The 23,383-nt window shown below is 36.1% G+C and overlaps 1 protein-coding gene across 1 annotated transcript in view; it reads left to right on the top strand.

Moving 5' to 3' along the window:
* The window catches only part of ADSS2 (adenylosuccinate synthase 2), a 35,356-nt gene extending 12,192 nt beyond the window's left edge, over nt 1–23,164 (top strand). The window contains exons 2-13 of the mRNA XM_032184835.1: nt 1,368–1,470; nt 3,890–3,958; nt 4,695–4,745; nt 6,967–7,033; nt 9,746–9,853; nt 10,082–10,163; nt 11,333–11,459; nt 14,326–14,480; nt 15,350–15,474; nt 16,469–16,566; nt 20,881–21,030; nt 21,797–23,164. Of these exons, the coding sequence (XP_032040726.1) occupies nt 1,368–1,470; nt 3,890–3,958; nt 4,695–4,745; nt 6,967–7,033; nt 9,746–9,853; nt 10,082–10,163; nt 11,333–11,459; nt 14,326–14,480; nt 15,350–15,474; nt 16,469–16,566; nt 20,881–21,030; nt 21,797–21,849 (1,188 nt within the window). The 3' untranslated portion in view covers nt 21,850–23,164. The remainder of the gene's footprint in view (nt 1–1,367; nt 1,471–3,889; nt 3,959–4,694; nt 4,746–6,966; nt 7,034–9,745; nt 9,854–10,081; nt 10,164–11,332; nt 11,460–14,325; nt 14,481–15,349; nt 15,475–16,468; nt 16,567–20,880; nt 21,031–21,796) is intronic.
* The last annotated feature ends 219 nt before the right edge of the window (nt 23,165–23,383 follow it).

Genomic DNA, 23,383 nt, shown 5'->3' with positions numbered 1-23,383 from the left:
TGTAAGTCCTCAAATAATGCTGAAATAGTAAGAAGTTTCATTGCTGACCTCACTGAGATAACATTTACTCACAGCATGTGTTTATATACTTGCAGAGAGGTTTGAGGGTTAAGAATATTTGTTTTTTGTAGCGTCGGATGAATGGCTTTTTGTATTATTTTCATGCTTTTTGAATGTTGCAGAAGTAGTGAATAGCTTTTGAGTCCGTTGTTTAGAAAAGATCTTCTGTGATAAACTACTGTGAAATATTTCAGGCTTATAATTCCATGGCTTAATATTTCATATTTCTTCTTTTCATATAACGCCTTTCTTCAGTTTGTCTTGTACTGAAAAAAGGCTTGGAATATTACGTCTTTCCATTGTCTTTTCTTGAACAAAGCATTTTATGTGTAAAATGCCTGTAAATATTCCTGTGGTTACGGCAAACAGGACTGTTTTGTGTGTAACCTTGTCTTGCACAAATGATTTGGTCACGAGAGTGTAAGCTTATTTTCAAAAGCACAGCAAATGGGAACAGGGGATATTCGGTAACTATTTTGTAATCTTTGTTAGTTTCATAAGCCTATCCTGACCCTCTTTGAGACTTGGACACAGGCTCCTTTTGTGTTTTGGATGTTATTTCGCAGTTTAATAAATCTCTTAATACTCTCATGCTTCATGGTAATGAAAAAAGGTAGGAACGCTGAGTGCTAGTTGGTACAAGTGGTCTCCTGTAACTTGGAAAAACCACAGTTATCTTAGGTACCTTTAGACTCACTGCTTAACAGCAGACTTCAGATACAAATACCGTGTACCAGCTGAGGAGGTATAGAGTGAACTAGTCAGCTTGGAATGTTTTTCTGTGAAAAACAATCAGCAAAAGACAGAACCATGAATTCAGAACAAGAAGCATGCACGTTGTCAACCCGCAGCATGCATCCTCCCTAATGGCTTCTCATACCCAGTTTAACTGGTTTTAGGTATTGTTTTTCTTTGCTAGGGTTGCAGTTTGACTTTTAATACTTACTTTTTCCTAAATGTAATAGGAAGCAAAAAAAACAGTTGAATGCTTTTAGGAACGTTTGCACATTCTAGAATGTTTATGGGTCTGTCCGATAACTTCTAGAAACATCGTACTCCAAAGCACCTTTATGAACCACGATACCATCCAAAAATCTCTATGACAATATTCATGTGAAAATTGTCAAGTTTGACAAACCAAGTTGAGCAGATTGCCTGGGTGAGGAAGATTTCATGTAGATCTTTTATCAGCAGCAAAATGAAAGCTGCGGAGTTGGAGGTGGAACGAGTTTATTCCCTGTCTGTACTGTGTCTTCATTTGTCTTCCGTATCAAGAACTATTAATACTTTTTTTTTTTTTCCCTCAGGGAGGCAATAATGCAGGGCATACAGTTGTTGTGGATTCTGTGGAGTATGACTTCCATCTTCTGCCAAGTGGGATCATCAATCCAAAAGTCACGGCATTCATTGGTAAGTGGTCCATCTCTGAAACAAAAATGGACAATAATGTAGTGACAAACTTTGGACATACTAAAATAACAAAGTATGCCTGAGGGCATACAGGATTAAGACACTTTTTCCTCATTCCCAGGGGCTTGAGCTTTGCTTGTAATTCTACTACCTTGTTAATGTTGATTTAACTCAATCATGCATTTTAGATTATGGGTGTTTTATTGTCTTAGGTCGTTTTTGTTCTTATCTGCCGTATCAATGCAAATGGCTATCTACCCAGTGTATCTTCATTGTCCCTTCCCCTTCCATCTCATTTTTTTCTAAGTATTTCTTTTATTCTCACAGTTCCTCCTCTGTTTCAGTCTTCAGCCCTCCTAAATGACTACCAGTGCTTACAGCAACATAAATCTTTCCTTCCTTTTCCACTGGAATGTAAAAGGAATGCTGAATCCAAGAAGATTTATACACTATATAGATCTTGTCAAAAGGTCTTTTCAAGAGACTGCATTAGGTTTGGGGTTGTGGCAGTACTAAGTGATGTCAGGATCTATGATCTATTTGCCTTCTGAAAGGAGGTTTAGATTGTACTATCTGTTGCTCCATACCAACATACTTACCCTCCTTTTGCTCTTGGAATCTAGTCCTACTTTTCCTCAAATTACTTGTATAACCAAACTTCTTAATAATGTTGTATAGCCCTTAAAGTTTCCTTCTAAAGATGCAGGTAAATATAGAAAGTCCTACACAGCATTATAACTGTGTATGTTTGTGTGCTCTTTCACAAATCCAGTTAGTTTCTAGGTTACTTAAAGGCTATGTGACCTATCCATTTCCAGCATGTTTTTGTGATAATTTTTGAGTAAGTGCTCATTGACATTTTGCTAAAGAGCACAGCAACTAAAGTGCATCTGTCAGTAAGTAGTTTGATTCATAAACGATACCCGCTGAATTATTAGGACCAGTTCGTAGTGACTGTGTGCTTTCAGTTAGCATTAACACCATTCCTGATGGGAATTTGTCATTGATTGTGCCTCCTTTCAGCTGCTACGGTGTGACTTGGCAGTGGGGTAGTTTTGGATTAACTGGCCCTGTCTAGTACTTTCTATGGAAACTGGGCCAACAGGCATGGAAATAGATCCCAGCTGACAGAGGGGAGGTTGGGTTGTTAACTACTCCTGGTTTGGGAGGCTGTGGCAGATGATACTACTATTACTCTGTTTTGGTGTCTTACTGTATTACATTTCTTTTAAAAGTTATTGCTGAAAAGCAGTGGAAAAAGAAATGTCCATTTGCCATGTTCTGTGTGCTCGACTCAGGGTCAGGTAGAAAACACTAGATCCTGTAGAAGTACAGCGGGCAGGCGAGAGCTTTTTACAAATCTGTGTCTGTCTCCCATCTATCTCTTGGCCTGTCTATTCTGAAGTTTGCTGTTCTAGCTGCTTTGAAGTCTGACTTGAATTTAAAAACTCTCTTGGTGGTTCAGTTTTATTTAGTAGAAGAAAAAAATCTGTCAGGTTTAGGATTCCACTGAAAAGGTTTATAATTAAAAGAAAAAGGGGGAAAAGTGTTGAGGGGAAGGACAGAAAGGTTAGCGTATTATAATAGATTATTACAATTGATTAGGATTATATGCTGAAAAGTATAACAAATAAGTCTTAAATAGTTTGTATTTTGGTGTTTAGAATGCTTTTATCTGTGAAATTAGGTGATTTGCATATAATTTCAAGTGGCAAGTCCATTCTTGACAATAGTAGGTATTTTGTTATACTGGCTGCTTCAAATCTACTGTGTTTGGCACGACCTTAAGATGGTTCAATACTGTATGTAGAAGTGCTTCTTAAAGCACTCGCTGATACTGGTTAATTGTATGAGCTAACAGTCTTTCTGAGCAATGTGATGGTGTGGTAAATCTCTGCTTCCTGTAGGACAGTGTGCTTGCTTTTGATGGAGCCTTTTCCATATTAATTCTGCTAGTCTGTTAACAACCTGAACTCTGCACATGGAATACACTGTCTATTTACAGATGGAAAGTGCCTGAGGGAGTGCTAACATTTATAACGATGCTAGAAATGTGCTAAGCTTTTAAAAACAATTGGGTGATTAACGAGATGTGCAAAGAGGGAAGTTAATTTTAGAAATGAGGAAGAGGAAGTTGCATTCTGAACTGTCCCACAATGCTGTAACTGTTTGTCGTGATCTAAACTGAAAGTTTATTAAGCTTCTTAAAAAGATTCAATGCAGGTAGTTGAAGATGCATACTTTGAGTGTAAGTCAGTCTTTTAAAGATACGTTACAACTTTCATTCTTAGCAATTTACTGAAAGATTAAAAACTTAAATACATTGCGTACAGAACATGAAGTGTCTTTGAATTTGTTGAAATACTATTTTTCCACGTTCAATGTAATTCATTAAATTTTGTCTGATGATTTTCTTCAGGAAATGGTGTTGTAATTCATTTGCCAGGGCTCTTTGAAGAAGCTGAAAAAAATTTAAAGAAAGGAAAAGGTGAGAAAACTAAGTTTTACTACTCTTAAAGTAGTTTGTGGATACTTCATCAAAAGATTTAGATAGAGAATGTCTCTGCAGAGGTTACATACGATAACTTTTTCCAGAACTGCATTTACCTGCTAGTTCCTGACAGGAGTCTTATCAAAAAAAACTAGGGTCCTGATGGGAAGTATAGATGGGCAAAAAGAATCTCTGTACCGTTTAAGAACAGAACATGTTCTAAATATGAATTATCTGCAGACATACTTTGTTGCTTAAAGCAGTGAGCTTAATAAGAAAAACAACTTTTTAAAGTGTGTTACCAGTTTGTAGACATGCTACCTCTTGCAATCTTGTTTTGACAGCACATGGTAATGCAAACAAGTGCAATAGAAATCCTTTCTTTGGTTTCTTGTTGTCATGACAGTGGCTATGCTTGATAGCAGTCCACTGGAAGTGAGGTAAATCAACTAAATTATTCATAAGTAAAAAGCTACTAATTGGCTGCTGAAATTGAAGAACTAGTAGAATCATCAGAAGTTCTTTATCACAATAAGCCTGACTTTCTCAGCTTTAGAGGCTGATGTTAAGTTTTAATAATTCCAATCTACTTTTTTTCTCCAGAATGTGGTTGCTCATCCTTTAAATAGATTGACTGAAGACTAAACATGAAAAGTGTTTTTCCTTTACATATCAAAAGAAAAAAAAATACTATATAAAACATAATTTGAATTATTTTACTTTGTCTTTTAAGGGCTAGAAGGCTGGGAAAAAAGGCTAATAATTTCTGACAGGGCTCATATCGGTAAGTTCCCAGATCTTTATTATTATTTTTTTTAACTTTGTGTTCTCTGAACTTTCTGTGGCAGTAAGAGAGTGACTGTTTTAGCCTTTCTGGCCATTTGTTGGTATGTAAATTTCATCGGGCTAAGCCTCTGTATGCTAGGCATTGTATCTGCTTTGGTTTATTAAAAATTCTAGAAAAACTTGTCCATCACTCAGGACCCTCCTAGGTTTGTTTTCCAGTGAGTCCTTAATCCCCCTCTGTAAGTGTACCTTACTCAGGAAAGCAGGCTCAATTTCCAAGCTGAAGGTAAGATGTGAGAAGCAGTCAAAAAGCAGTTCAGAAGTTAATTCACTGAAGGATTCATTTCCCTTTTCGGTGTAAAAGCAGTTTTGCTTTTCTTTCCTGAAATAGAGCAACTTTTCTGGTGTGAAACCATGTGAGTGGGTGTGACTTTCAAATTAATGAGCTCCCTAACAACTAAAATGCCAAGTACTTCAGAAAAGAGACTGTATGGGAAGGGCTCTGTAGGAATTAAGAGAATGGTTTTCCATCTCTCAGAGGGAGTTCATCAATCAAGGTTTGGTTCCAACTTATGTTCCAGAAAATGCTTCAGTTCAGAGCATGGAGTAGGATGTTGAGAGTCCAAACCACGAAAACAGAACTTCAGTGCTAAAGGCTATATCTCTCCTAGGCCATCTTTATTACTTAATTTCCTCCTTTAAATTAGATATGTGGCATAATGGTTACGTAACTGGATGTATTAGGAAATAGAATTATTGCTGCTGTGGTAGTCATCTCAAGATGCAAACTTTTCAGGTCTTTATCAGATAAAAGCTTATGACATGGGGGAAAAATGCATTTTCTTCTTGTTGTTGTTTGTGTGTTACCACATCTGGAAATCAGGAGTAGCTTAGTCAGTGAACATGTTATTTCAGAATAAATATGCTTTTACTTTGATGTAATTACTCTGCATTTGAAACAGTTGAGTAACTGTTCCTAAGTTACTAAAATCCTTTTGAGAGTAGAATCACTGTAGGTGATTCCAATTATTTGGAAGTTGCTTAGAGAAGCTGTTCTGTAATTATTACGTTGCAATGGCAATACTGTGAAATTTTCATGGATAAACAGGTCCTGAGTAAAAAAAAAAAAAAAAAAAAAAAAGGACCAGTTATCAACTGCCACCCATAATTGTTCAACCTGTCAACATAAATGGACTTCCAAAATGCTTCTGTTTAGAAAGTTTTGAGGGTGGTCTGGAGGTCTGTTGCCATTACAAATGCCTTCGCTAAAATGGGTGTTCAGTCTGTGAACTATTAGTCTGTAACAAATGATCAACTAACAATAGGTTCAAGCTGCTGGGGATGATCTAGTCCTTGAATTATGGGAATGTGTGGAAGTAAATACAAAAGTAACTTGGTAAGGAGGATGAGGAAAATTGCTCATACTAGTGAAACATGAACACTTTTAAATCAGTAGGTTTCTTACAAGTTTTCAATCTTATCCTTGTAAAGAGTAGCTTAATTACTTCACTTTGAGGACATAGTGCTGAAGAAAAATAAGTCAGTATCTGTTGAATTGCAAAGTGTTGCCAATGTTCATATTTGCCATGAATCTGTCACGTTTATTTTTTTGCCTTTATGGTGGACAAAGAATCAATGGAAGGAGTATTTTGCATAATCTCTGTTGTTAATAATATGTAATACTTAAAATAAATCAGGGCTTGTGAAAATGACTTCTGTTTTCTTCAGGTAACAATTGCATCCTTTCCATGGGTAACGTTTATGGGAGTTTCTTTTATTTCCAAATGCATTTCCATTGATGCTGTCTTGCTAAAATTAAAATGGTCTAAGAAATCTTCAGAATGAATGAGAATGTTTACTTGAAGTCTCCACCTTAAATTTCAACATTATGACTTCTTACCGTAACCTGTTTTCCAGGATTTCTTTCAACTACATGTTTTCTTTGCTTCTTGTCCATACATTCTTTTGGGACACTAGAAGACTGTAATGTCTTAGTTTTTCTATGGAAGGTGTGTGTACAACTGCTGAACTTGGAAGGGATGGGGGGGCTATCTTGTAAAAGAAGAGAAAAAGCTCTTGTCATTTTATTTCCCTCTCCTGTATGTGCATGTTTTTTCCCAGGTTGATAAACTGGACTAAAATTGATTTGAAAAAATAATTACTGATATGGCCATTTGTTTCATGCGAAATGTCAGTTTATGCAATTTTTTTTTTTTTAGTATTTGATTTCCACCAAGCTGCTGATGGCATCCAAGAACAACAAAGGCAAGAACAAGCAGGAAAGAAGTACGTAGTTTTAATGGATGGCTTAGTACAAGCATGAGTTGCTGTGTTGGATTTCCATTATTGATTGTCATTGAACTTAAAAATGTATTGATTATCCCTGTAAGTCTGTAATGTGGAGTGTTCGGGATCACTTCCAATTTCGTACTCCAGTGGCTAGCAAAATGTTGTATAATGAAAGGGTTTTAGCTTGATAGCTTGCCTTAAGGAAAAGTTCCTGGTTCTTAATTTGCCTTACAAAAAGGGTTCCTGCTTCTTCATGTTTTAATTGTTTACTGAAAGTATCTTTGTATCATGGATGAAAAGTAATTCAGTCTTCCTTACTGAGAAGTCTAAAATGTCTTCATCCATGACAGTAGCCTTTAAGAGTGTCTTTTCTGGGCATATCTTCATCCAGGTTGCTATTGTATGTTAACTTGTCAATTGTTTTTGCATTCAGTCATTTTCACACTTGACTGTGCTGTACCAGCTGTCTTGGTACCTGTTCTCTTAGGAATTAAAAAGAAAACAGGTAGAATGTGTGTACATTTCTAATGAGCCAGTACTGTTTTATCAGCATTATTTTGAGGAATGCTTGGGGAGTGTGAGCTAAAATAGCTCTGTGGCAATAGTTGTGATTGAAAAATGCTATCTGAGGTTCTTGTAGGATGGAACTACTATTTCATTAGTTAACGCTCAAAATTGTAAGGGAAAGCCCAATTAAAAAATTCCTGCTTTCATCTGATCTAAAGAACCCTGCTACACCAGAAAGTTACATTCAAAGCTAAGAAATTTAAGACCCTCTTAAAAGTGCTGTAATTATTCTTTCTGTAGGGATTATTATGATCCTGATGTTCTGCGACGATCATACAGTTCTCAAGCTTGTTAAAACTGCCAGTGGATTAAAAGCATTAATCTATTTACTTCCCCCACTACAGTGACTTAGATAGCCTTAGTATTTAGGAGGAAGTACTACTGAGGATTGGCGAAGCATGAGATGTCAGAAACTGATTATCGAAACCCTCCTGGTAGTGTGAGGGGGGGGGGGGGGGGAAACGCTTGAAATAGCTTGCTAGTATGTCTAACTGTAGATTTGACTCTGTATTGCATTTTATATTAAACTTGTTCTGTATGTTTAGTATCAAACACTTCAAAGCTGATCGTTACAAATAGTAAGTTAATTTTTAACTGAGTACTTTCACCTGTTCAAATGTAGCTCAAAGCCAATCACAAGTGAGGGTTCTATAGCTTCCCTTGCAGAAAGGTTATAGAAAAAGGTAATCTAATACAGAAGTATATTATGCTTATACAATTGTTCTAACAACCAGAAATACAACCTTTTGACAACTTAATTCTTTTATGAATTGGCATGTCCTAATAAATGGAAGCTAAAGCCTCTTAAAAAAATTATCTGGGAAGAGTATGAATAGGGATGGAGGCTAGAGTCAATTATTTAAGCCACAACCTCCTGGTTTGGTTACATGATACTGTATTACAGGAGGTTGGTTACCATGCTTTCGTTTCAGACTGAGACAAACATACCACACCCTGCCATCAGTCTAATTGGAACATTTGTTTTACCTTTTCCAAGATTATTGTTTTGAATCTACTCCAAACTTGTTATGGTCTGGTTAAAATGACTTAAGTACTGATCATGAACTGTATTTCAGTTCCCTTGCATATCAACTGATGCATTCTAATATGAAGTTTAGATATGACCTTGGGATTAGCCTGTATCTTCTATTTGAAATAGAATCCCTCTTGAATTGAGTTATGGTATGATACTTCCAAGACAATTTAAAGAAATCAAATTTAAGTTTGATATTCTTGCTCTACCAGTATCAGCTGAAAAGACCCATTTAATATTCAACAGTAAGAACTAAAATATATTAAAAAGTATTAGCTCTAGTCCTTGTAATGGTACATGGCAAAGGAGTTACTTTGCAGTCTTTCAGATTATCATTTGATTGATATGAAACTGTTGCTCACATTAAGCTAACCAGCTTTGTTAAATATGGTGTCATGCTTCTGAGCAAGTTCAGGTCTACCTGTACTTGACTGGCTTAAAGTCAGTGCAGGCAAACTGTGTCTTACGATGTCGCTAACTTAAGCTAGAAAGGATTGCTTTAGGTTTTAAGCTATAGGTTCTTCAGGAAGTATTGTTAGGTAAGAGTGAGAACAATAATCTCGGTTTTCAGAATCAGCTACAGGGAAAATCTATTCAACCGTTTTGTATGTACAGTGTTTTGGGCATCAGTGTTACTTAGATACTTGGCAGTATTTGGTTTTCTGGCTCCATTGGAAGCTTTTACTATTAAATGAAATATTTCTCACAAATCTGAAATCCATGCTGGTTGTATTTTTTTTCAGCTCTTCATGAAATGTGTTTTTAGGAAGGTGTATGGTTAGTTTCAGTTCATAGTATTGAAGGGTATTGTTTTAGCATTCAGTTTCTTAGGTAGAAAAGTTGGGATTTGTGTTCAAATAAGCAAATAAGATTCATTGAAGTATAAAAAGTTACTGGTCTAAAAACAGAAGTATGTAGAAGATGAATATATTTATGTCTATAAACAGTGATGTTCTGAAACTAAGTTATGTACCAAAAGAAACATGTATTTGTTTAAAGCGAGGTTTGCAATAACGGCATTTCACTTTATGGTAAGAATGTATTAGCTTTAAAGAAAAAAACACCTTAGTTGTATATCAATAGTAACTCCTGTTATTATCTTTTTAAAGTTTGGGAACTACCAAAAAAGGAATTGGTCCAGTATATTCTTCAAAAGCAGCACGAAGCGGCCTCAGGATGTGTGATCTTGTCTCTGATTTTGATGAGTTTTCTGAAAGGTAATTTTTGTCCTTTAATGCAAGTTTCGAGCATAGTTTTCAATATCTGGGTGTGTCCCCATGGAAACAGTTAAAGCTGGTTGCTGTTAATTTTTTTGATTTCTTGGTCTGCTTAAAAATATTTAATTGTAAAGTAATTATAAATACATTATCAGTAGATTGCAAGGTTGGTGGAGGTGAGAGAAAGGAAACAAATAAAACAAACTTTAATGAATTTTTGTCTTCCAGGTTCAAAGTGTTAGCCAATCAGTACAAAGCGATATATCCTACCTTAGAGATAGATATTGAAGGGGAATTGAAAAAGCTCAAGGTAAGCCTGCTTCTGTCTTTTAAATGATGTAATCACTGTTCAGAGCTACTGATATGTAAATCTCAAGGTGATTGACTGTCATACTTCTGTGAAGAGTGGGAACTTAATAATGGGAAATTGATATGTATCAAGTCTGCTAGCATCCTTAAAAACACCTTTTCCTCTTTATGCAGCATTTAAAAACCTGGTTACAAGAAAACTACTGTAGACTTTAAGAAAAGATCTTACATACAGAGAATTATTTCTGACTTACTGGCTAGAAAAAATAAACAACAAAAGCATCAAGACTATAGTTGGGGAAGGCATATCTTCATTGTAATGTGGAATATGATTTCCTTGTGTTAGAACCTTAAGCACTGAAGTAAATTACTATTCTGTGCGATAAAGCCTTAAGGAAAAAACATTTTTTTGCATGTTGTTGGACTGTAAGTTGATAACAGCAGAAGTAATGAAGCCTGATTGCCAGCAAACTATTCTTGTGGTTAAATACAAAATTTAATTCGATCCCTCAGCCCCCAGCAACTGGGTTACACTTATGAGGGTTCTCCCTAGTGTTGATTCCTTTATGCCTAGCAGTACAATTTCACAGTACAGCTGCATTCTTATTTATCTTACCCTTATTCAGCCTTTATTTTTTATTTTTTTTTTTGTTTTATAGAAGTCTAGTTGTCTGAGACTTCTTTTTTACCCCTTAGAAAACCTCAACCAAATTTGACAAATGGGTTAAAAAAAAAAAAAAAAGTCGAGTATGTGTGGCACAGAGGAGGGCATGCACGGTTATACATTTCTAATTCTTTTAGAAAATCAGTCCAAAAAAAATCATACTTCTCATATCTTTAGTTGCTGCTTTACTTAGTTTGCCAATTCTAGGATGGAGTAGTGGGAGTTCATCGAACTTCTGCTTGGTTCACCTTAAATGGTATCCATTACACATGCTGAACTGAAGTATTTCGATCAATACGTAGACCTAATTCAGTTTCTGTTACATACGTACTATGTAAATCTGCGTATGATGTTCTTCCTTCCCTTGATCATGTATTATGGCATTTCTTTACGTTTGCTTTTACTTTTGAAAAGGATTAATAGCGTAAATACGAGCACTTGCACTCTGAGCTAGCATTACTATAATGAAATTGTACTGTAAGCTAAGCTACTCTTTTGTTATTTAGGCCTACATGGAAAAAATAAAACCAATGGTAAGAGATGGTGTCTATTTCATGTATGAAGCTTTACATGGACCACCAAAGAAGATCTTAGTAGAAGGTGCAAATGCAGCACTGTTGGACATAGATTTTGGTAGGTATAGCCTTAATGAGAAACAGGTTGCTATATATTTATTTTGTGAAAGAATTCAATATAAGCTCTTCTCTGCATAGCTGTTCTAATGGAATAATTGTTTTCTATTCTGGAAGAACAGTTCCATCTATTGTTAGCAAATTATTTACAGGAGAAAGCAATGTTTTTAACTACATACTTTGAAAAAGCTTAAGATTCTCCCAACATCAATCTTTTCAATGACAGGAAGGATTAGGTGATTAAACTTCTCTTCTTAAATAGAGTGTAACTATTACTTCAGCATATATGTTTCACATGGAGTAGTTTGCAGCTGTATAGATCTTGGGAAAACATTTAAGGAAGGTGGAAAGCTTTTTAATACTCCATAGCAGAGAGGCAAAGTATATGGACAAAATACTGACTTTTGAAGAGTCATACTGCATTTTTCAACTCTCTGTTTAACAATGTTTCACTGATTTACAACACAAAGAATGAACCAGGAATCTGGATTGTTACTGAGGTAAGAATGAAAAGGTTATCCCAAACAATTTGAAACTATAAGTGGTAACTAACACTAATTTTGCTAATAAAGTGAGAAGCTTCTTGATAGAAACACCTTTTGTATTGTGAGATTACTATATTCCTTACCATATTGTAAGGACAGACTTTCTACCTTTATGTAGGCATAAGCAAACTGTATGACAGACATTATTCTACCTTTATGTAGGCATAAGCAAACTATATGATAGGCAGCTGCATTTTGTGACATTTTTCTTCAGACTCACTAGCATGCAACTGCATCATTTTTCTTTTTACAAAGATGCTTATGCCTGAGATAAAAGCCTGTAAGTAATACTGTCAAACGAATATGAAATTGGCATGGGCTCTGTGTTCAGCTGATTGGAGTTCTGATACTGGGCACTTTCAAACAAAACAAGCGTGAAAATCTTTTTTACTTTAAGAGGAAGATTTATCTAAGAATATCCCTTGTAAATGTAAGCACAGTTTTCCCATGATAATCTGAATGCTGGAAGAAAGTTTTAGCAAGTCAGAAGAAAGAAGTCTTTGAATAGGCTTTTACAGGGAAGTGTTTGATACAAAACTGGTATTTGCAATAAACTCTAGGGTTTGGATGTTGTTTTTTTAAGTATTAAGAATTTTGGTTTTCATATAAGCACAGGAAATGCAGATCGTGTCTGAAAATCATCAGGTATGTCTGTAATATTGACAGATCTCTGTGTCACTTAGATTTTTTTTTTTCCTGCCCGTGCTGTGAGAAACAGATTGATAGGAGAATCTCTGTTCTCCTTTAGGTAGATACTGTCAGCTGGTTGGACACTTAGGTGACAACGGCAAGTCCTGCTCAAAAGATTTGACGATACCAAATTTGATTCAGTGTTCTGAAAGAGGCTATTTTCTGTGCCTTGTTGCACAGATACATATAGCTTCTGGTCTGATACAGAAGTAAATTTTATTAGTGTGTGTGTGTCTGTGGGCACTGAAGTTGGTTAAGTCTTGCATTCCGTGTTGCTTCTCTGGAGCGTGTAGTGAGGCTTCCACACATCTCCCTGACTGTGCATCTAGTTTTCTGTCTTTTTAAATAGTGAATGAGGGTAAACCACTGTCAGTTCACCTTGCGGGGAGCTGAGAATAAGAAAGAGCTATCTCATTGACTGCATTTGTGACATCCCTTAGCTATACTACCTGCTACTAAAGAGAACCTCAGCTGTGCTGTGTCAAAAAAAGTTGAAGACTTAATTAGTGCTTGCAAACAGCACTTACATATGTAACATGTTACACAGGTAAACCTGTGTCTTTCTCTAGAGATTTGAGTTAAGCAAAAAAGCCACAGATAACTTCGCCAAGTCTGCAAAGCCTCACTTAATGGTCTTTAACTGCTTCCATTTTCTGTACTGCTGTATTTTTGCCTTGGCTGTAGCTTTTTTACCGTTCTCTTGACTCTTAGACCAAAAAATAAAAATATGAAGCACAAGGTAGAAAACTTTCACTTGTAGTTACTGTGTGGCTGAAACATTTGTTCATGATTCAAATCAACTAAAGATTAGCATACTGTTTCATCTTCCAACGTTTAACAAAAAAAAAAAAGTGGTGCAAAACTGAAGATTTTACAGGAAGTTTAGCTATCTTTGATGTCCAGGCTGCTCTTTAAGTGACGGCTGAGTATTTAACCAGAGGCAAACTCTCATCATTAGTGAACTGGGTTATATTGTAGGAGTTGTGCCATGCTTTTTTTGTTTGGTTTGTATTTTTTTCACGTGTCTTTTGTTAATTTTTTTGAATGTTAGTTGTGGCAATCAATTTTTTCAAGTAATTTGGTAAGCAAAATTCTACATTTTCCAAACTTCTACACTTACATTTCTTTGTGATTTCTTACTGTTATATCATATTGACCAGTTTGTACAACTCATTACTTTTCCTTCGAAAATAGAAAATGGTAAATCCATATTTTCTAACTTCCTAATATAATTTCCTTAAGGGTGTCCTTCCAAATTCTTATATTGTTCTGTCAGTGAATGTATTTTGTATAATATGAGGTATGGTTTCCTGGTGTCTCATTCCAATTCTTGACTGGTATGGTCATTTGGAATTGCTATGTCATCAAATTTTGCAGGTGAAGTGGTAAGATTTCTATTGTTTTAGTAAAGAAGGGGATCAGACATTGTATGTAAGATCTAGGAGCTTATTAAATCTGTGACCTCAAAATACAATTATTGTGTAGTTGGTTTTGGTTTTTAGTGTTATAAAATCTAGGTAAGTGCAATTTAGTAGTGATCCTTACCAGGTTAGATTTTTTTTAGTAGTTTTAAAAACTGTTTTTAAAAAGTGATTTTAACGCATCCCCTCCCCCCATTTTATTTCTAAATAGGCACATATCCTTTCGTGACTTCATCGAACTGCACAGTTGGTGGTGTTTGCACGGGTCTGGGCATGCCACCACAGAACGTCGGGGAAGTGTATGGAGTTGTGAAAGCATACACAACTAGAGTTGGAATCGGTGCCTTTCCTACAGAACAAAATAATGTGAGCACTAACTGCCCTAGACATGATCTGTAACTGGGTGAAATAACTCAGTGTGTGTCTTACGTTAAATCAGTATTGCTGGTTAAGTGTGAATAGAAGACAATGTGTTAGGATATTTCTTCCCTCCAGTTCTATTATTTGTTTATTCCTGCTGATTGTTATTGTGGCTAGGATTCCTGCATGTGTCTTCACCAGCAAGTAAAGTGATTTCCATGTTGTTTGTGGTAGAATATTAAGAATAGTCTGAATTGCAAAGAACTCTAACATATCTTTGTTCAGTTTCTGGACATGGCAGAAAGTGTTCAGAGCTGTTTTTTGAGAACATTAATGAAGGAGTCCAAAGTCTGTAAAGTTTTTTCACTTGGAGGGTGGTGAGTCACAGGAACATGTTGCCCAGAGAAGCTGTGGATGCCCCATCCCTGGAGGTGTTCAAGGCCAGGCTGGATGGGGCTTTGGGCAGCCTGGTCTGGTGGGAGGTGTCCGTGCCCATGGCAGGGGTTGGAATTGGGTGATCCGTAAGGTCCCTTCCAACCAAAACTATACAATGATTCTGTCATTCTAAACTGAGTTTACAGGACTGCCAAATCTGATCGTCAGCTTCTCAGATCTCCTTGTGGAATAGAAGGCTAAAGCAGGAACAAATTTTCAGAGACTTGCTCAGATAGCATTCTCTTGAACTAGAAATAGAACTTTTTCTGTTTTCATCTCTATATACAATGTTGTAAAAAAAAAAAAAAAAAAAAAAAAAAAAGGGGGGGGGGGAAGAAGTTTTAAGGTACTTTACAGTATTGTAAAATGGTGTTAAAATACATGATGTATACTTACTGCAAATGAAAAAAGGCTCACGTAATAGTACTACTCTTTGCTAGGAAACTGGAGAATTGCTGCAAATACGAGGTAAAGAGTATGGTGTTACCACTGGTAGAAAGAGAAGATGTGGCTGGCTGGACCTTGTGCTGCTCCGATATGCCTATATGATTAATGGATTTACTGCGTAAGTTTTCTCAGCTTTGTTGGCAACTTGACATAAAATCATGATACGCTACAGATTAAATTGTACATGTGGTAGTAAGCAACAGACTGTTAGTACTGATTTATTGTTTTGATATTTTCATAAATTAATTATCCCTTTTCTTGGAAGTTAGTTTCTATATATGTCTTCATATCCTTTTTTTTCCTATTATATTGTAGAAATGCTTACATCTCATAGTATTTGATGCTTCAAGCTGTGTTATTCTCTTTGCCATCCCACCAAACCAAATCAAATGCATCACAAGGGTCTTAAAACATATTATAGTTTGTGGGGTTCGTGGTTTATTTTCAAAGAAAGAGAGATGGAACCTATTGGTATCTTTAGCAGTATGTGTAAGTGTAGAAAACATGTATACAACTTGGGATTTTCATTAAAATGAAAAATGGGGATGTGAAACAAAATTGGTATGAAATTCTAGTAGATCAACTTGTTTAAACACGTCCTTTACTTAAATTGTCTTGCTTTTTTTGTCCCTTGTGCTTTGTATTTAAAATAATACGCTTTGGTTATGAAACTGGATATTTACAGAGCCAGTACTTCCTTATTTTGTTGTCTTCACTATAAGGACAGAAACTTTTGGCAAAGGACAAGAACAGACAGCAACAGGCATTGTGCTGTGTAACCATGTCAAATGAATGGGCATAAAGTATCTTGGCAGCACTCTGTCCAGTTAGAATTCTACCACTTAAAACTGTAGACCAATTATTTTAATTGAAGAATACTTGTTATTTGAATTTTGCCCTTTTCTAGTATTAGATCTAAGCACGCAACAAAAAAGCTGTTTTTTTAAAGTCACAAAATAAATGGAATAGTGTCAGAGGCCATTTTGCTAAGGAAAGATGATTAATTGTAGTGTATGCAAAGTGCAGAATCCATTTTTTCCTGTATCTTTAAAATATGATCAAAGTTGAGAGTTGTTAAAAACATGTTTAAACGGAGTAATGTTTCTTTATAGATTGGCTCTTACCAAATTGGATATCTTGGATATATTTTCAGAAATCAAAGTTGGTGTTGCATACAAACTAGATGGTGAAATCATACCTCATTTTCCTGGTAAGACTACTTATTTTACACTTCACCAAAATTTAAAATTGTTATCTGATATGAGAATAAGTCAAATGCATTTAAGTAAAATGTATGACAGTAATTTGTCACTTCACCACCAAGCCATTAATGTCTTCTGAGATGCACTCTGTGCCACACCTGTACCAGTGTCATTTGTTTACTAGAAAGCTGCAAAATGCTATCTAAAGCTTGACTCCTTAAATGTAAATGTTATCTGCTTTATCCCATTATTTTAATACAGCCTGCATTACCTTCAAGCTAAATCCAAAGCTCTCGTTTTGTACTGTAGATCCAGTGTCTGATTCTCAGTACTCTGTTCATCTCATTTTCTAGCAGGACAAGTCTTCATTTAGGTGTGCAGTGAACCAGATGAGGAAACTGTGTTTGAAAAGCCAGACTTCTCTGTGTGTGTTATTTTTCTAACAATTCAGTTCCCTTTAACGGATCACAGAGCAGCCAAAACCTAGGCACACCTGCACCATGGAAAAGAGAGGGGAGAAGGTGCAAGGAGGAAATGAGCAGTTGTCATAGGAGAAAACAAGACTGTACCTTCTAATGCAGGACCAACATACACCAGCTTAGCATGATGGAAACTATAGCTCCTCTCTAAGCAGGACAGTGCTCAAAATGTATCTGGCAGTTGAAGTATTCAAAGTACCATTTTCATTGGTAACACATCTTTTTCAGTTTGTTGTAGAGATACTCCAAGAAAAAGAACATCAACGAGTACTAAGGATTGGTTTTTCTGATGTGCGCATAGACGTGTTTTCATTACTACATCAGGGTTTGAGGCTGGTCACAGGTTATAATGTTTTATATGATAGCATCAGCAGAGAATTTTTTTGCAGGTGATACCAAATGTAGTAATCAAATGCAACTCAAATCAGGGTTTATGGAAGATTCAGATGTGCCTCACAAAGGTATAAGTGTGATCTGTCAGTAGTCCTTGAAATTAACATGTCTACTGGGGAAAATTTGTAACTCTTTTTCCATGTGCTCGGAAATTCTCTAATTGGTTAGCCCTCCAGTATCTTCGAGCTAACGTGTCAGCTACAGTGTGAATGCATATTGAGCATTGTGGCATGAACTGTTATTCAGGAAGTTTACTGCACATCTTACACTAAACCAGGGAATGCTTTTCTATTTGTAAAACTCAAGTATTGCTTGATTGATATCCTTTTCAGAATAGTAAGGACATCTGTACACTTTAAATACCCTTTGAATGTAATGGACAATGCATGTTTGAACTGAGGACTACTCTGCAAGTACTTCGGTGGTAGCACTGTCATCTAACCTGAGGGTTACTTGTTATTCCTGCCCCGTCGTTTAAAAAAAAAAAAAAAAAAAAAAGCAAAATGAAACTTTCTTTACCCTTTGTTCTGCAGGTTCTCAGAGAGGGGTTTATTTCTTACCTTGCCACTTTAACTATTTGAATTTAATTTAGAAGAATTCTAGACTGGGAACCTTTTTCACTGGCAGGCTATTTATCTCTCTGTTCATCCCTACCTCCCACTTTCTTGGAGATGTTATTGACTTACCCTTCTTGTGAAATAACTGTCTCTAAATTAGAAGCACACAGAGTACCCAGCATCTCAGGAAAATCATGCTATATTTCATATATTGTTCCTTTTTCCTGCTGCATCTGAGAATCATAGGAATCTTGCTCAGTTCTTCAGCTTAGTTTTCTGTGGACACATCCTAATCTGGTAAGAAAGAACTAAACATGCTTTGTAAATTTACGGCTCACCTCAGGTGGTAACACTGAGGCTCTAGTCTTTTGCTTTGGAGCTGGCCACTTCATTCCCATGAGCTTATGGAAGAAAGATGGAAGTTCCTACCATCTCAAAGATCATCCAGATTAAGAGCAATGTGAAAGCCATAGTCTAGTCCTGCTCGTGTACAAGGCATTGGTTGATCTCGGCACAGATACAACCTCTTGTTCTTAGAAGGTTGCAAGAGTGTTTCTCAGAAACTTTACTTCATGTCTGCTTCTTTTCTTTTCCTTGTGCTCTTTTCCTGGGCATTTACTGCTGATTACAGAGCCAGGACACTGAAGTAGATGGATCTTTGGTTTGACCTATGTAACTGTTTGGTTTCTGGAAGTCTTGTAAGCTGAGATCCCAAATTCCAGCTATTCTTTTTGTGTTGGGAGTAATATCACACCACTCTTTCTCTAAATTCTAGTACCAGACTACCAGATGTCATTATATCTGTGCTCTCCATTATCCAATTCAGCTGTTAATAAGCAATGTTTCAGAGAGCCTGAAAGATAAATCCCCTCAGGGAAGAGATCAGAGAAATCTAGATGGTTACTGTATCTGTTCCTGCACTGAGCTCACTTCATGTCTTATCTTTACCACACATCTTCTGTTAACACACCTGCTGGAGCAAGATGAGAGAATCACGTGAAACATCAAATTTATCACGTCTTTTTCTTCATGTCTTTTGGGGAAGTAAGGAATTGAACAAAGAGTAATGGAAGTCTGTAGGCAAGGTTAGACTACTCAGTTCTAAGTGCTTTCAGCTTTCTCCCAGTTATCATCATCAGAGGGCAAACTGTCTGTAGACTTTCAAGGTTAGGTGTTTGGTCACTCTTTGTTCCTTAGAGGAAGACTGACATCTTATTCTGGATCATCTGCAATGCCTGGAAGTTAGTTTGTGGTTTTGCACTCTGAATATAGCTATCTTACAATTTACCTGGTCAGCAGACAGCAGCTCAATTGTTACTACTCGTGACATAAAAGAAAGTGCTTGTTCTTGGCTTCTGCAACCCAACATCCTTAGTATTCCTACCTGCTTGTCAGGGCTGACCATATTGCAGCAAGTATTGATTCAGAATCATTTGCCTTAACCTTTAAACACCTTGGTCCAAAAATTGTGCACTTCTTCACTATTGGCTCCAAAGTCAGTAGAATATAGACCTCTTCCACCCGTACTCAAAATGCCTAGCTCATAAATGCTGTGTTTACAACATCCCTACTGTTGAGCTCTCACCTGCACCAGGACAAATAGTTCGATGTGCTGAGCCTGAGCTTGTTGGCTAAGCACACGCTCGGGAGGATTAGCTATGATTCTCTATGTGCACCTTCATTGTGCCTTTTGTACCTCAAACACCCTCCCAGGTGGACTGGATGTCTTCTGTCTTTGCAGTAGTGACTTGATCAGGTATCTGAGTCATGGAGCCTACGTAACAGTAATTACAATGCTGTTGGTAAAACACTGTTGTCTTCAGGAAGGCGAGAATGCCCAGTAGCCTCCATTTCTTGTTGATACATTTTTCCTGTCTTTGGGTTTAAGGCTTTTGTTTTGCTGCCCAATGTCATTCCAAGATTAATGTTCAGAAAATTAATGGAATGATTTGATTCCAGAACAATGTATTTTTCCAGTGCTTGAGATCATCACAGGATTCAGAATTGATGGACATCATTATAGCAGGTTATTAAATAAAGGGCAAAATGGAAACGAGTCATTGCTTCTATTCTGAGAAGTAACTGGAACAGCTACTGTTCGTACATCACGTGTCACTCCACCTTCAGGTCACAGAGCTGACCTGGTAGACAAAATCTGACACTGTTGACTGTCATGGTAGACACAAAAAAGCTGTCTTTAATACAGGATGATACTCATTCTATGTCTGATCAAGGTAAATGCTTCAGGCTCTGCTGTAGGAAGAAGGTTGGTAATATATACCTTGTTGGCAAACTGCCTTCCTTGCAGTATTCTGTAGTTGAGGCCCTTAAGAGCTTAGCTGGCTGCAGACAGACAGAAGCCTGATGTAGAGTTTTGGGGCAAAGGCTCTGTGGGCATGACAGTTTTATGTATAAACAGTACATGCTATGTGCTCTTGACATGCTATGACTCTGTTTAATAAAAAGAACACTCCTATGCAATGGTAAAATGTATTTTAACTGTCTAGTACTTACCAGCTGTTACATAATTTTGTTTTCACATCATCCAAATTCCTTCACAAAGGGGGGGTTGGATCTTTGTATTTGTACAGCAAGAAGAATCAACGTTGTAAAGAATTAAACTTTCTGAAGAGTACTCACAGTCACACAGATATGTTTTGCTTAAACCACAAACTGTACAAGAATTCCGAAAGTCTAAGTCCTGATAGTTGCTTGGGCTTATTTTCTCCACTTATATTAAGAAAAAGGTACAAGTTAGCACCTCTGGTGCTGGTATTGTCTTCTGAGAAGGTCTCTTCGTATAAGAAAAAAAAAACAAAAAGCTTATAGCTGTGTTTAGTGGTAGAAAATACATAAACTTTGTGGATATATCGTGTTTCTGTTTGATTTTCAGCCAACCAGGAAGTCTTAAATAAAGTAGAGGTTCGGTATGAGACACTCCCAGGATGGGGTACAGACATATCAAATGCAAGGACATTCGATGAGCTGCCTGTAAATGCACAAAACTATGTTCGCTTTATAGAAAGGGAGTTGGGTGTTCCTGGTAAGTAAAGCAGATTTATTTTTTTTTTCAGCTACATAAAACTTCTCTCTCATGCACTCTGCCTTGAACATGCAAAATATCAAAAATTGGTTTGTATCTACAGTTAGTCTGATGTACCTGATGATACTTTTAATTACCATTTTACTTTTTATTTATCGATTTGGCTGTTGAATTATTTTAATATGCATCCTTTCCTTGGCTTACACTGTAGCTCTTTTTCAACTGAGACTTTTAGAGATTGCTTAAGAAGCTGTTTTTTAGGTTGGGTGTAGTAGGGGTTTAGTTCTGCTGCCATTAAAAAAGTCAGTGAGACCACTGGTATGCTTATGTGATGTTAAATATAAAAAAAAAAAAAAAGGTCCTAAGCTAACAATTGCTCATTGTTCTTAAGTTTCCTAATTAAGTTTCCTAATAAACCTGGTCTTGTGATCCATCCAAAGCTGGGAGAATGAGATGAGGCAGACCTTTACTTCTTTGTCAGTTTCTGTGTCTTTTTTTTCCTATGATGTCAATGTTGTTGTGTTTTTGTTTTTTTTTATAATGTGAGCCTGAAGACTGACTGTTTTAAGTTACCTGTGAATTCTTTCTTTAAGAAGAGTAGACAAAATTATCGTTTCTTAACCTACTAATAGTATAATATTTTTCTTCATAGACTATAGTGTTTATTTTCTTAAGTATTTAAGATCCTGAGTTTGTATCTTACCTTAAGATAGTCTGATCTTGCTTTGTATTACGTATAATACGAGTTTGCTTTTCTCTCCTGCAGTTAAATGGATTGGAGTAGGGAAATCCAGGGAATCAATGATCCAGCTGTTTTAAAGATTTCAGATGCATGGAAGAAAGCACACTCCTCAAAAGACTGCTCATTCTTAAATGCATTGGTAGCCCGCAAAGCAAAGATGTTGGAAAGATAGATTTTTTTTTTTTTTTTTTTTTGCATGGAAAGAAATGCTAGAGTTGATGCCCCTAAATCAATTGCTATTCCTGAAAGAGACTTTAACATGAAACCGTGTCTGTTCTTACTCAGCTGCAAATTCAAGGACATTTGTTGTCATTTGTTGTTCAAGGTGCCATCAGATTTTTTTTTCTATACCTAATATTTACTTCGTAATGTAATTCCTGTTTGAAAATCTAAGGTGTCATTACTTTCATGACTGTTTGTCTTTTGTTATCCTCTCTCTGCTTTTGGCGGTGTTACTTCCCTGAAATTTTAGACAGTAAAATAATGCAGTTTTGCACAGATAGTTTTACATCCTCATTATTTGTATTCCTAAAGCTGTTGTATTCCTTATGGCTGCTCTTGTGAGTGATTAAAGAGAGGGATTCTGATTTTGTAATGCTATAAATGCTGTCTAAATTATTGTGTGATCTGTTTTTTTTTAAAAAAAAAAAAGTGTGATGCCAAGCTGTTAAGAATGTCCAGCTTTTTTTTTTAGCTGTATAGCACAGGAAACTTACTCTTTGTAACTCACAGAGGACACTCAAATGTTTACTGCAAAGTGTGCCCAGAAAGTTAGAAAATTGATATTGTAAAAAGTTCATTTGCGATTATTAAAGAACAGTTTTGATATTGAGTTAAATGTTTTATAACGTTACTTCTTTTTTTAATTATTTTTTAATTTTAAAATCCCTGTACTTCTCTACTTCCAAAGTGCATGGTTCAGGAAACTGTTACATACTTATAGTTAGGCTGTTGTAGTTTCAGCAAACTAAGCTTTTATTTGTGAGAAGTCTAACGTGTTGATGCCCTTTTAAATTCCTTTTTACAAAACCTATAGAAGATCTTTCTCTGGAGAGCTAACAAAGCACAAACAATTTTGTCATTATAAATTGAAGATGCTTTAGAAATAACAAAGAATATTCCATGTATTTGCCTTAGATGTAGGGAAAACAAATATTTGCCTTATGACATTGACATATTTTGGTTTATTAGTGTTGTAAAACAATCTAGAATGATTTTCATTTATAACCGCTATGATTTAATACAAAAAAAAATCTGATTTTTTGGCAATAACCCATGATTACATATTCCTATTCCAGATTTTTTGACAATGACTTTGTTTCTATACATTATATTGTGGTACTCATGTGCTTCTTTTTCACTCCAAATAAAATTTACTTTTCCTAAAACCAAGTTTGTGTCAGGGTGAGGCAGGGCAGTTCAGTAGATTTCAGCTGTGCAGGTGAATGTAAGAAACTTTTAATGTAAAATAAAAGCTATCGGGCCTTCCATGTTATGTCTTAGATAACCACACATTGTCTGAAGTTGGGTAGATTTATTGGATTATTTCTGCTTCTGTGGTGGTCAGCACAATGCTTATATTTTCAGGTGGCATCAAATAGGATTCTTTAT

The sequence above is a fragment of the Aythya fuligula genome, chromosome 3, assembly GCF_009819795.1.
Source record: "Aythya fuligula isolate bAytFul2 chromosome 3, bAytFul2.pri, whole genome shotgun sequence".
Classification (NCBI taxonomy): domain Eukaryota; kingdom Metazoa; phylum Chordata; class Aves; order Anseriformes; family Anatidae; genus Aythya; species Aythya fuligula.
The sequence above is the reverse complement of the archived record's forward strand: the minus strand, read 5'-3'. Positions and strand labels throughout refer to the sequence as shown.